This window comes from Scomber japonicus, chromosome 10 (genome assembly GCF_027409825.1).
Source record: "Scomber japonicus isolate fScoJap1 chromosome 10, fScoJap1.pri, whole genome shotgun sequence".
In the NCBI taxonomy this organism is placed as follows: Eukaryota; Metazoa; Chordata; class Actinopteri; order Scombriformes; family Scombridae; genus Scomber; species Scomber japonicus.
This window is the reverse complement of record NC_070587.1, coordinates 30,437,988-30,450,398: the sequence shown is the minus strand read 5'-3', so window position 1 is coordinate 30,450,398 and position 12,411 is coordinate 30,437,988. Positions and strand designations below refer to the sequence as shown.

General features: G+C 40.8%; 1 protein-coding gene across 1 annotated transcript; it reads left to right on the top strand.

The window, feature by feature from the left end:
* The first annotated feature begins 5,818 nt into the window (after positions 1 to 5,818).
* On the top strand, positions 5,819 to 10,418 carry LOC128365739 (cathepsin S-like). Its single transcript, XM_053326303.1, has 7 exons — positions 5,819 to 5,962; positions 6,107 to 6,229; positions 6,698 to 6,841; positions 7,094 to 7,315; positions 8,217 to 8,382; positions 9,263 to 9,365; positions 10,296 to 10,418. Exons 1-7 carry the CDS (start codon positions 5,825 to 5,827, stop codon positions 10,393 to 10,395), a joined length of 996 nt encoding a protein of 331 aa, XP_053182278.1. The 5' UTR covers positions 5,819 to 5,824; the 3' UTR covers positions 10,396 to 10,418.
* The last annotated feature ends 1,993 nt before the right edge of the window (positions 10,419 to 12,411 follow it).

Below are 12,411 nucleotides of genomic sequence, written 5' to 3'. Positions count from 1 at the left end.
GCATCACCCCCCTTGTTGAGTCTCAGTCACAGTGATACACGACAGGTTTGCATTGATATATCAGTTATGTGATTAGGCCAATGTTGGCATTTCAGTAAATATCAGATCTGTGTTCTGTGCCATTGATGCAGTGGAGGTAAAGATCTGATTTTACTGAAGCAGCTTCAGGCTTGTCTGTTGGTAGCTTCAACTGCCATAAAAACTGCCTGAAAAATGTTACAACAGAATGAACGCAAAATCAATGTCTCTGGTAAATATCTCTATCCTGTGCACATGCTGACATGAAAGCATCTTTAAATTACCTGCCTGTAGGAAAGTAACATTGTCTTATGTAACCAAAAAATGCCCTTTGGCATGTTTTATTTTTATTCTGTGTTGTTGTTGTTTTATATACAATCTCATCAAACAGTGGGTTAATTTTTTCAGAAGCTTAATATAGTTTGTTTAAAAGAAGAGTTTTACATTTTGGTAAATAGCTTTTTATTTTCTTGTGAAAAGTTAGATGAGATGATTGATAGCACTCTTGTAGTATTAAATATAAAACTATAGCCAGCAGCATAAAGACCAGAAACAACTAATTCAGCTCTGTCCAAATGTCTCAAAATCAGCATATCTAAAGTCTACTAACTATGCATGCTGACCTCATTTGTTTAATCAGTTGTGGTTTAACATAACAATATCACCAAATTCTCTACAAGAAAGCTAATAAGCGTATGTGTCCCAAAATGTCAAACAATTGCTGTAAACGCTTTCTCCTAAAGAATGTCAGTAATAGAGGTTTTGATTGAAAGATTTACTGTATGTAAAGTTTTACAAACTATTTTATCCTGAACAGAATAAAACTAGAAAACATTGAGTCATTCAGATCGCTTAAACGCCAACACAAAACATTATGTGGACAAACATTGTTTCAACCAACAAAATGTAGTTTTTCATCTGTCACCACATTTTGTTAGGTTAGTGTACTGCCTAAGCTACACTACAAGGTGACCTGCACCGTCACCAAGCCAATCTAACCCTTCGTTCCAGAGTCAACAATGGAGAACCCTTGTATAGAGTTGTCTATTTTTCCCTAGCACAGAGCCTAGAACCTGGCTACCTTGAATTCATCAGCAGGTTGAATTTCAGTGAGTGTAGGAAAGAGACAGACTCACTGCTCACAGGTGTGATGCACATAGCACATCAAAAGACCCATTATTATGCCAGATCCAAATTCCAGACAGCTCGGTATATTTAAGAAGACTGAACCAATTGGCTACCTTTTCCCTGTTTTCCATGGTGGTACCTCATCATTATTAATTCTTATTCATATTTTTGATTGATTTCCACAATTAATAAATATATTTGATATCTTTACTATAACAGCCTCCACTTCTGACGAATTTCTCACGAAATTCTGACTTCTGCTCACAAAATGGATTGATGAAATCCTGACCTCTGTTTACAAAATGGATTGATGAAATCCTGACCTCTGTTTACAAAATGCAGCTTGATAGAACACCTTCACAGTCTAGTGTCCTTACAACATCTGTTATACCTCATAACGAACAGAGATGCTTTTGGTTTTAATGCTGGAAACTTTATCAACAAAAAAGACCACAAATGTTTCAAATCTTTCAATAGAAGAGACTTCACTGGAATTGGGAGAATGGTGGATGAAAGAGTTAATAGTCCTAAAGAGCAACTTGTGGTTGTGTGGATTAGTATTTTGAGCTTTCGTCCTTCACAGTGTTATTCAACTCTTTTAACAGCTTTTTCATAGCATTAAAATTGCACCTTAATTTGGAAGCTTTCCATTTCCATTCAGCAGGTTTACTTGCCCTTCAAAAGCTGCAGACAGTGGCAGCACTTGACACTCACAGTGTCCCTGTCTCTAAGTTAATAGCAAAGGACATTGAACAATTGTATCCAGACAACTGTAATCACCACATTGATGATTAGGGAACTGGAATACAAATATTTAGTTGATTTACCCCCCTCCCTGAGCTACTACCTTATCGTGGTGGAGGGGTTTGCGTGTCCCAATGACCCCAGGAGCTCAGTTGTCTGGTGTTTGTATGCCCCTGATAGGGTCTCCCATGGCAAACAGGTCCGGGGGGAAGGGCCAGACAAAGGGTAGCTCAGAAGACCCTAATGATGAGTACAAAAAATGTTTTTCCGTGTCCATCGCCTGGACGCGGGTCACCGGACGAGGGACACGGAAAACCATCTTTTGTACTGGAGCCAGGCCTGGGGTTGGGGCACGGGGGCGAGCGCCTGGTGGCCGGGCCTTCACCCATGGGGCCCGGCCGGACACAGCCCAAAGACGGGACATTGGACCCCGCTCCTACAGACTCACCATCAGTGGGAGGGGCCAAAGGGGTCGGATGCGCTGTGAGCTGGGAGGCAGCCGAAGGCAGGGACCTTGGCGGTCCAATCCTCGGCTGCAGAAACTAGCTCTAGGGACGTGGAACGTCACCTCTCTGGTGGGGAAGGAGCCTGAGCTGGTGCGCGAGGTTGAGAAGTTCCGGCTAGATATAGTCGGCCTCACCTCGACACACAGCAAGGGCTCTGGAACCAGTCTCCTTGAGAGGGGTTGGACTCTCTTCCACTCTGGAGTTGCCACTGGTGAGAGGCGCTGGGCAGGGGTGGCAATACTTATTGCCCCCTGGCTTCGTGCCTGTACGTTGGAGTTTACCCCGGTAGACGAGAGGGTAGCCCCCCTCCGCCTTCGGGTTGGGAGACGGATCCTAACTGTTGTTTGTGCTTATGGTCCAAACAGCAGCTCCGGATAAGACCCCGGATAAGCGGAAGAGGACGGTACGGTACGGTACTTGATTTACCCCATGTAACCCAAAGTGAGAAAGTTAGACTTATGTAGAAGACGAGCTCTAAAGCTGTTCACAAGTTATATAGTCACAACCTCCCAGAGTTAGAAATGACTACGAAGAGCTCAGTTAAGCACGAATGGAAGAATTATCTTCTACTGCTGACAATATCTCAGCAATGGTTGCAGCGCTGCAAATTAAACATTCCCATCGTGAGCATCCCAAACATTACTATCAACCTTTGAGGCATGCATACTCTCAGGGTAAGAATGCACCAAGCTTTGAAGAAAGCTGACGGAACCAATTGGGCTGCTGCTATTACAGGTTCCATTCTTCTGCAAAGGCTTTCTGCAAGATGTTGGAACACAATATCAGTGCTTTCCATATTGTTAATATGTGGGATGTATCAGTTCAGTCCATTAATCACCAGTTTATTATTAATTGACATGTGCACACTCCTGTTCAAACAACCACACTGTCTTTGAGCCAACAAACTGAATTAAAGTTGTCAAAGCCTGCTTGTCAGTGAACACACAGGAGAATGCACTCACCACTTCTTTTTCGTTTCCAATTAACTGATTTGAATGAGTTTGGTTTCCATTCGGCTTATAGGATATTAATGAGGCCATTTTTGCAGCAAGGAATTTCTGACCTGTTCACAATATGGAGTGATGAAATCCTGACCTTTGTTTACAAAATGGAGTGATGAAATCCTGACCTTTGTTTACAAAATGGAGTGATGAAATCCTGACCTCTGTTTGCAATATGGAGTGATGAAATCCTGACCTCTGTTTGCAATATGGAGTGATGAAATCCTGACCTTTGTTTACAAAATGGAGTGATGAAATCCTGATCTTTGTTTACAAAATGGAGTGATGAAATCCTGACCTTTTGTTTACAAAATGGAGTGATGAAATCCTGACCTCTGTTTGCAAAATGCAGCTCGCAAGAACACCTTCAAGGTCCGGTGTCTTGATGAAGATCAACTCACTTTACCAGAACTCCTTGCATCAACTTGCAATATTCAGCTCGCTAGAACACCTTCACAGTAGTGTCTTTTGGTGCATATATATATAGTCTTAAAACATTTTAGCGCTATAATAGCAGAAGTACATTATGAAGAGCTGCACTCATCAAACTTTTTGATGAGTGCAAAAAAATGTTAAAAAATTTAGGACGAGGCAGCATGCTCTGGCCAGTTTGTCAAGATCAGCCAGCACAGGTATTCCCTCAATGATGACGACCACCGTATCTGTCTCATGGCAAGCATAGATCCTCATACTCATTCATACAGCTGCCTCTTCTGTTCCCTGTACTACATAAAATCGAGACATACAATCTGCTCCATTTGTTGATGAAAGATAAAAAATATATTTATGCCATAGGATTTCAGTACTGTCCCTATAATATGCCACCAAATGTGAAGGTATTGCAGCCAAATGCCACCAATTTATCTGTCTTATTTTTAAATGAACAAAGAGATGCAATTTGTTTCTGATAAACAGGCCAAAGGTAGAAACTGCCTCTGGCTTGAAAATAATTTGTTTGAGATTTGATGCCTTCTGTCGGCCGTATTGGTGACAAACTGGTGATGAACTGAATTGTTGTTTGACTTCTGGTGATGATCAACTCCTCATGTCTTTATCTCTGTCGTCATCTTTTGTCTAGCCCCTAACAGCTGGAGCAAAAGCTGGGACAACAAGGGCTACATCCTGATGGCACGTACCCGTTGCAACGCGTGTGGCATTGCCAACTTCGCCAACTATCCCATAATGTGAGGAGACGAGTCTGGAGCTCAAACAGATACAAGGAACTTTGCTAAGACTACTGCACACAAAGAATATGTCACACGGCAGTTGGGACTGGTTTTATTGTTTTATTGTTGTATAATATTAGAGTTTTCTTGCATGGGTTTTATTCATATAGTGTGTGTGTGTGTGTTTTAAATTACTAGTGTGTTTTTAGTTTTTATTGCATGTTTTAGATTGCACAACTACAAGTGAACGCACCTCATTAGTGAATGACACAGTGGCAACAGAAGAAAGTAGTGATGGGAACAGCAGTTCTTTTTACTGTACTGAATCTCTAGAATCCGTTCATTAAAACTGTTTCTGACAGTTTGGTAAGAAACATGCTGACAGTGCTCCCATTGTTCCTCTGGTCCTGCTATTGGGTTGATGTCCTGTCCAGCTCTCCTTGTGTCACATCCAGTCTCCTGGTATCTCCTCCATGCTCCTCAGACTGCGCTGGGAGACACATCAAACCTTCTTGCAACTACACGTATGGGTGTGCCATCTTGGAGGAGCTGGATTGACTATACAACCTGATTGCAGGTACCGCCTCATGCTACCAGCAGTGACAAGGACACAAGCAGAACTCGTGCTCAGAATTCAAAACTAGAGAAGAATCAGGAAGGATAAGGAGAAAAACAGTAGTCTGTAGTCCTTTTCTTCTCCATTGCACCTGTTGTAACTTTCATTTAAACCAGAGAAGGTGAAATTGATTCATAATCACTTGTGCTTCCTAAGTGGACAGAATGATATCCCTGAAGTTTTACTGACTTGGTGTTATACTGTGATGATTAAGTGTTCTCCCTTTTTTTTGAGCAGTGTATATTCAATGTTTCCTCTTTTTTGCTCAAAGCACTGTACACAATTTTCTTTTTGTGATTACCAAACTGATTGTGTATATTATGTGATTACCAAAGCTTTCTGTTTCCAAAGAGGGGGAATTGTGAAAGACTATGTGACATTTTCTTGATTAAATACGAACCAGGATAAAACAGTGGCAGTGGATTGAACAAAGAAACGATGATGCGTCTGACTGATCAAGGCAAGTTTAACCTTCTACCTCAATTAATTTACAGTTTTAATACAATCTGATGCTTTTTGTGTTATATGTTGATGTGTTAGACATTTAAGATGATGAATATGTACTTGGTTAGATATTCAACTTCTTTCGTGGATTTAGACTTTTGAATTTTGGTGAAAAGTCATGTGGTCCATGTTTCTCTGTGTATGTTTACAGGCCTGATGTTGGGGAGCCTGCTCCTTGTCTCACTGTGTGTTGGCGCAGCAGCCATGTTTGACAGCAAACAGCTAGATGACCACTGGGACCTGTGGAAGACAACCTACGGGAAGACATACCAGGATGAGGTATGAGAAAAAAAGGCTACTTGCTGAATTGTCAATTTTAATGTTTGTAATTTTTTCCCCCAAAACAATCTGACTGCTTAATTTTTACTTACACAGTATTTGACCCTATGCACTCATTCTGTATGTGTTTGTGTGTGTGTTGAGGTGGAGAATACACACCGCAGGGGATTGTGGGAGAAGAACCTGATGCTCATCACCATGCACAACCTGGAGGCCTCCATGGGGCTTCACTCCTATGAACTGGGCATGAACTTCATGGGAGACATGGTGAGAAACTCTGCTGTTTTATACAGAGATTAAATCAAGTTTTATTAATTGTATTGATATATTACCACCACGTGTATTTATTCACATCATCAATGTTTTTAATGAAAGGTCAGCCAGATACAGGCAGAAAACATTATGACTAGTTTCAGCTCAAAAGCTTAATATCTTATGATGTGATATGATTAATTTGTGGATTATACACCTCCAAGTGATCACATGTTAAAGTGAAAACACACATTTCGATGTGTGACACATGTTAAAAGACAGAAAAACCCTCAAAATTCAGCATAAAAATAAAAAAAATATATAGTTATTTTTCATTATAAACTATGGTTACGTTTATAGATGTTTATAGAGAGCTGAAGTGGAATGAGAACTTGCAGGTCCTTTAAATGTCTTTAAATTATAGTATAAAACAGCAAAAAATCCATTAGGAGAATGAATCCTTTGTTAACAACTTCCTTGTAGACACAAGAGGAGATCCATCAGTTCACTGGCAAGCTCACTCCTCCCACTGACCTCAAGAGGGCGCCACTTACTTTTCCAAATGCCAATGTATCAGACACCTTTGACTGGAGAGAGCATGGCTGTGTGACCTGTGTCAAGGATCAGGTAACCCCCCCCCCCACACACACACACACACACACACACACACACACACAATTAATCCTGTTCCACTTTTCTCAACTCAGTTTGTTCATAGAAGAAGTCGTCACCAACACCACATCCACTAAATGTGGGAATGTATAAAGTGATGCATAAAGCATTTACAATATCTTCAGCTAAATGCAGCAGCAGATTCATACTGGGAGTGTGATGCATTGTGTCCATGATATTACAGTAACAACAGTCATTTAAATCCAGGGTTCTTGTGGTTCCTGCTGGGCCTTCGCTGCTGTCGGTGCCCTGGAGGGTCAGTTGGCCTTGAAAACAGGGAAGCTGGTAGACCTCAGCCCCCAAAACCTGGTGGACTGTTCAACTCAATACGGCAACCACGGCTGCAATGGTGGCTTCTATACAGAAGCCTTCAATTACATCAAGTACAACGGTATCGAGACTGAGGCTTCATACCCATACGAAGGAGAAGTAAGTAATTGGTTCAATGTTGCTGGTCAACAATGTATCAATCAGTTTAACCCATTAAGCTTGATTTTAGGACAAGTGAGAAACTATGTGATCACTTTGAGCTTTGTTACTGGACAACAAATAACTATGGATCTGTAACTGACAAATGCATTTTGTTACTTGATGCTTCCATGGTGTTTATGACCTCTTCAGCAGAGGTCTGTCATCGGACTGAAAGAAATTAAAACCCTTGTTGCAATGCAGGCGAGTTTCCCTTGGTTGTAAACTCATAACAACATCTTAACCTGGAGAGCGGCACTTAAAAAGAACAAAAATCTCTGTTCTTTGGACAGATTTTATCAAAAAGGGAACTATTAGTGCACCACAGAGTAAAATTATCCTCCTTTTACAGTGTTTAAACATATTATAATCTCATTTTTTACTTCTCTGTGCAGAGTTTTAGCTCACCTTAAATCTAGATGAAACAGGTTTACTTACGCCCAGGATTTGTGACATTACAACCAGTAAAGACAGTCGCAGGGCAGTATCATTGCCATACAACATATAAAAGACAGAGTTTATTTATTTTTCGGTTGATTTGGAGCCACAACACCTCCGTGAGACTGGACAGTGTGTCGGATCCTCTCAGAAATGCCTTCCTCCTCCACAAAAACACAAACTGTGAACCAGATGAAGCCTGGAGGACAAATATGTTGTCCGCTCCGATTCATTTATTGTTGCTCCAAAGAGACAGCAGTCCACAGACAAGTGAGAAAAGTGTTGTGTCTACAGCCTGAATGGTCGGACTTAATTTCTTGTTGCTGTTGTACACCCACGTTGTTATCTCATACAGGAATTTAACTGTAAACTTGAGTTTGCGCTGGATTCCTACCTATAAAAACAGTTTGTCCTCTCATTTCAGGAAGGACAATGCCACCACAACTCCAACAACAATGTTGCAACATGCTATGAGTACAACTGCCTGCCTCCAGGGAACGAGGCTGTGATGGAACTGGCAGTCTTCACCATCGGACCCATTGCAGTTGCGATTGACGCAAATCCAAAAGAATTTAATTTTTACAAGAGTGGTATGTTCACACATCATCATCAGCTGCACAGGCTCTCATCTTTATTTACATCAAGCTGAGGAGTTACAGATCTACATGTTATCATTCTGTTTTTAGAGGAGTGGGAGCAAAAGGTCTCAGAAAGAGTTTAACTTTTTAACTAACAGGTTACAATTACATATTATAATCTTTTCTAGTAATGATATCAATACACGTTTAGACAAAACATCAGAATCAAAATCAGAATATAGCTAAATTCATACAAATTGAGTAAAAATTCAGTAAATCTTGGCATAAATATGTCTTTATATGTTTAACTGCTTTAGCTTTATTTTATTCATATGCAATACCATCCCCGTTATGCTATTATATACTATATCTATTATAGTATGTGTTTTTAAAGCACAAATGGAGTGGCACCTGTAATCTCATGAATATAATATTTATATATGATATGATCCCCTTGAGATTTAAATATAGGCTAAATGTAATATATAATAAGGATAAAGCTTTCTATTCTACTCTCTTCTTAAAAGAGAAAAATACATAAATGTGATGAAGGGCGGCTGCGGCTCAGGAGAGCGATCGTCCTTCAATTGGAAGATTGGTGGTTCGATTCCCGGCTCCTCCAGTCCACATGTCGATGTGTCCTTGGGCAAGACACTTAACCCCTAATTGCTCCCGTTGCTGTGCCAACGGTGTATGAATGTGTATGAATGGTTAGACTCCTCTGATGAGCAGGTTGGCACCCTGCGTGGTAGCCCCTGCCATCAGTGTATGAATGTGTGTGAAAGGGTAAATGATGTCATGTCATGTAAAGCGCTTTGAGTGGTCGCACAGACTAGAAAGGCGCTATATAAGTACAGTCCATTTACCATTTACCATGATGATGTCATTTCAGGAGTGTACGATAACCCGATGTGCACACAAGAGCTGAACCATGCGGTCGTAGTTGTGGGCTACGGCACAGAGAACGGAAAAGACTACTGGCTGGTGAAGAACAGGTATGAATATACACAGTACACACGATATAAACTCAGCTTCCCAGCCAGCATACCCATGTGGGCCCATGTGGGCCCCACAGGTTGCTTGAACTGGGCAAATTTTGCAGGTGCCACATGGTTTCAGTAACGTGAAGCCCACTTTGGCTGACTGTATGAGCCCCATAAGGGATGTACGTGGGCTAAGCGGGCATGGGTATGAACAGGGCAAACTGTATGGCCCCATATTGTTTCAGAAACATGGGCCCCACATGTGAAGCCCATGTGGGCTGGCTCAGTGGGCCCTATTTAAGGTCCATTCTGATCCCACTTAGACCCCATATGGACAAACATATGGGTCTCACCCATTTGGGCCCCACCTGAAACCCAGTCAGAACCCACTTAAAGCCCATATGGACACACACAGGTGTGGACACCATGGAAACTGCAGACAAAACCATTTGGGACCCATATTTGCAGCCCAAATTTAACCCTTCTGGGGCCCACATGGACAAGATAGCTGGGTCCTGTATGTTCCTCGCCCCATATGATCTTTAGCACTCTGGCTTTGTTGGAGGACAAAGAGAAAGTGAAACACTGAGGTCAGGACAAGAGTTATTTTTGTTCAGATTTTGAGTGTTTTGCTGACATGAGTGTCGTGGTGGCATTAATTCTAAATTCTTCAACTACTTGTATTTAAAGCAATGATTAACACAGACTGCAAAGTTGGGCTAAGCCTAAACTAAGAGTTTCATTTTCCATCAATTATTACATTAAAAACATAACCAGTTCCCAGAATACAATGAAGTTTAATGCATTAAACATATTTCTCTCATGTTCTGCTAGAGAACATCATTATGTATTATGACCCTTTTCTCGATGACTTTGCTGTGTTTATTGATGTAAACTTTGATTTTTCCCTTTACTCATATTCTTTTCCTGCTTTTCATCCAGCTGGGGAACTAGTTATGGAGAAGCGGGCTACATCAAAATGTCACGCAACAAGAACAACCAGTGTGGCATCGCTCAGGTCCCCTGCTACCCCATCATGTAGCTGCAGAGGAAACCAAACTGAGTCTATACAAACTTAAGTTCCCTTCCTACTTTTTTCCATGTTCTTTCTTCTTCATGTGATCACTGATACGCTTTATCTTGTGCCTGTATTTCTGAATCTATAATAAAGATTTTATGAAGCATCACCCCCCTTGTTGAGTCTCAGTCACAGTGATACACGACAGGTTTGCATCGATATATCAGTTATGTGATTAGGCCAATGTTGGCATTTCAGTAAATATCAGATCTGTGTTCTGTGCCATTGATGCAGTGGAGGTAAAGATCTTACTGATTTTACTGAAGCAGCATCAGGCTTGTCTGTTGGTAGCTTCAACTGCCATAAAAACTGCCTGAAACAATCCATTGACTCTTTGGAAAATTGGCTTGCTGGTCGATTCAGTCTTTACATGTTACAACAGAATGAACGCCAAAATCAATACATGTGTCTCTGGTAAATATCTCTATCCTGTGCACATGCTGACATGAAAGCATCTTTAAATTACCTGCCTGTAGGAAAGTAACATTGTCTTATGTAACCAAAAAATGCCCTTTGGCATGTTTTATTTTTATTCTGTGTTGTTGTTGTTTTATATACAATCTCATCAAACAGTGGGTTGATTTTTTCAGAAGGTCAATATAATTTGTTTAAAAGAAGAGTTTTACATTTTGGTAAATAGCTTTTTATTTTCTTGTGAAAAGTTAGATGAGATGATTGATAGCACTCTTGTAGTATTAAATATAAAACTATAGCCAGCAGCATAAAGACCAGAAACCACTTGTTCAGCTCTGTCCAAATGTCTCAAAATCAGCATATCTAAAGTCTACTAACTATGCATGCTGACCTCATTTGTTTAATCAGTTGTGGTTTAACATAACAATATCACCAAATTCTCTACAAGAAACAAACATTGTTTCAACTGACAAAATGTCATTTTTATTAGTAGTGTTTGAAACCCTCCAAAAGTACTCTAGTAAATACCTTATTATGAATTTGTGGGACACTTTGATAAAATTCTGACCAGTATCTATAAGAGAGCTACAAGTAGTCAATTATCTGCCACCTTATTAGCTCCATCTTGCTCGTACCGGGTTGGACAGCAAATCACAAAACACAACAGCATTAGAGAGACTCACAACGGAAAAGGTAGGTACATGGTAGGTACCTACAGGTAGGTAGGTATTGGACAATAATGTCTCGTCCTGATTTAACTTTTTTTCTTTGTTTGCCGGTTACCATGGATACTGCAGTTATTGTCCAATGACACGCCATGGATCTGCTGCTGTCAAGTCGGAGTACAATACAACACTTCACACACACATTGCTAATATAACACGGATTTTGAGATAGATATATATATGTGTGTATATATGAAGTGTTGATGTACTGTACTCCGACTTGACAGCAGCAGATCCATTGCGTGTCACTGGACAATAACTGCAGTATCCATGGTAACCGGCAAACAAAGAAAAAAAAGTTAAACCCCAGGAAATTTCGAGGCGTGTCATTGGACAATAACTGCAATGACGTCATACATGTCGGACCCTGAGTATAGCTGCCCGCTTGGTTTGCCGGAACTGATAACTCAGACAAACAAAAAATGTGCAAGAGTGGTAACAATTTTCGTTTAAATTGTTGAAAAATTAAGATGTTGTACACAGACAATTAGGTCCTCCCTCGGTGGGGATCGTCTAAATACACGTAATTTCCCCTTGGCCCACCGCCTATTACTTGCAGACTGACAGACAGTACATTCAATCAGGGCGAGGCATCATTGTCCAATACCTACTTACCTGTAGGTTTGTACCTACCCTTTCCGAGGCCTGTACTACGAAGCTGGATTTTGTCTTATCGAGGTAATTTCAGGGTTAACTCTGGGTTTTCCGTACTACGAAGCTGAGGGGTATTGCACAAAAGTAGAATAAAGAAATCCAGGATAACTGAGCAAGCGCAGCTTGATCTAGTCTGACCGGCGCATCTTTGCTTAATCAGTTGCACGTTTGCCGAGCCAGGATGAAA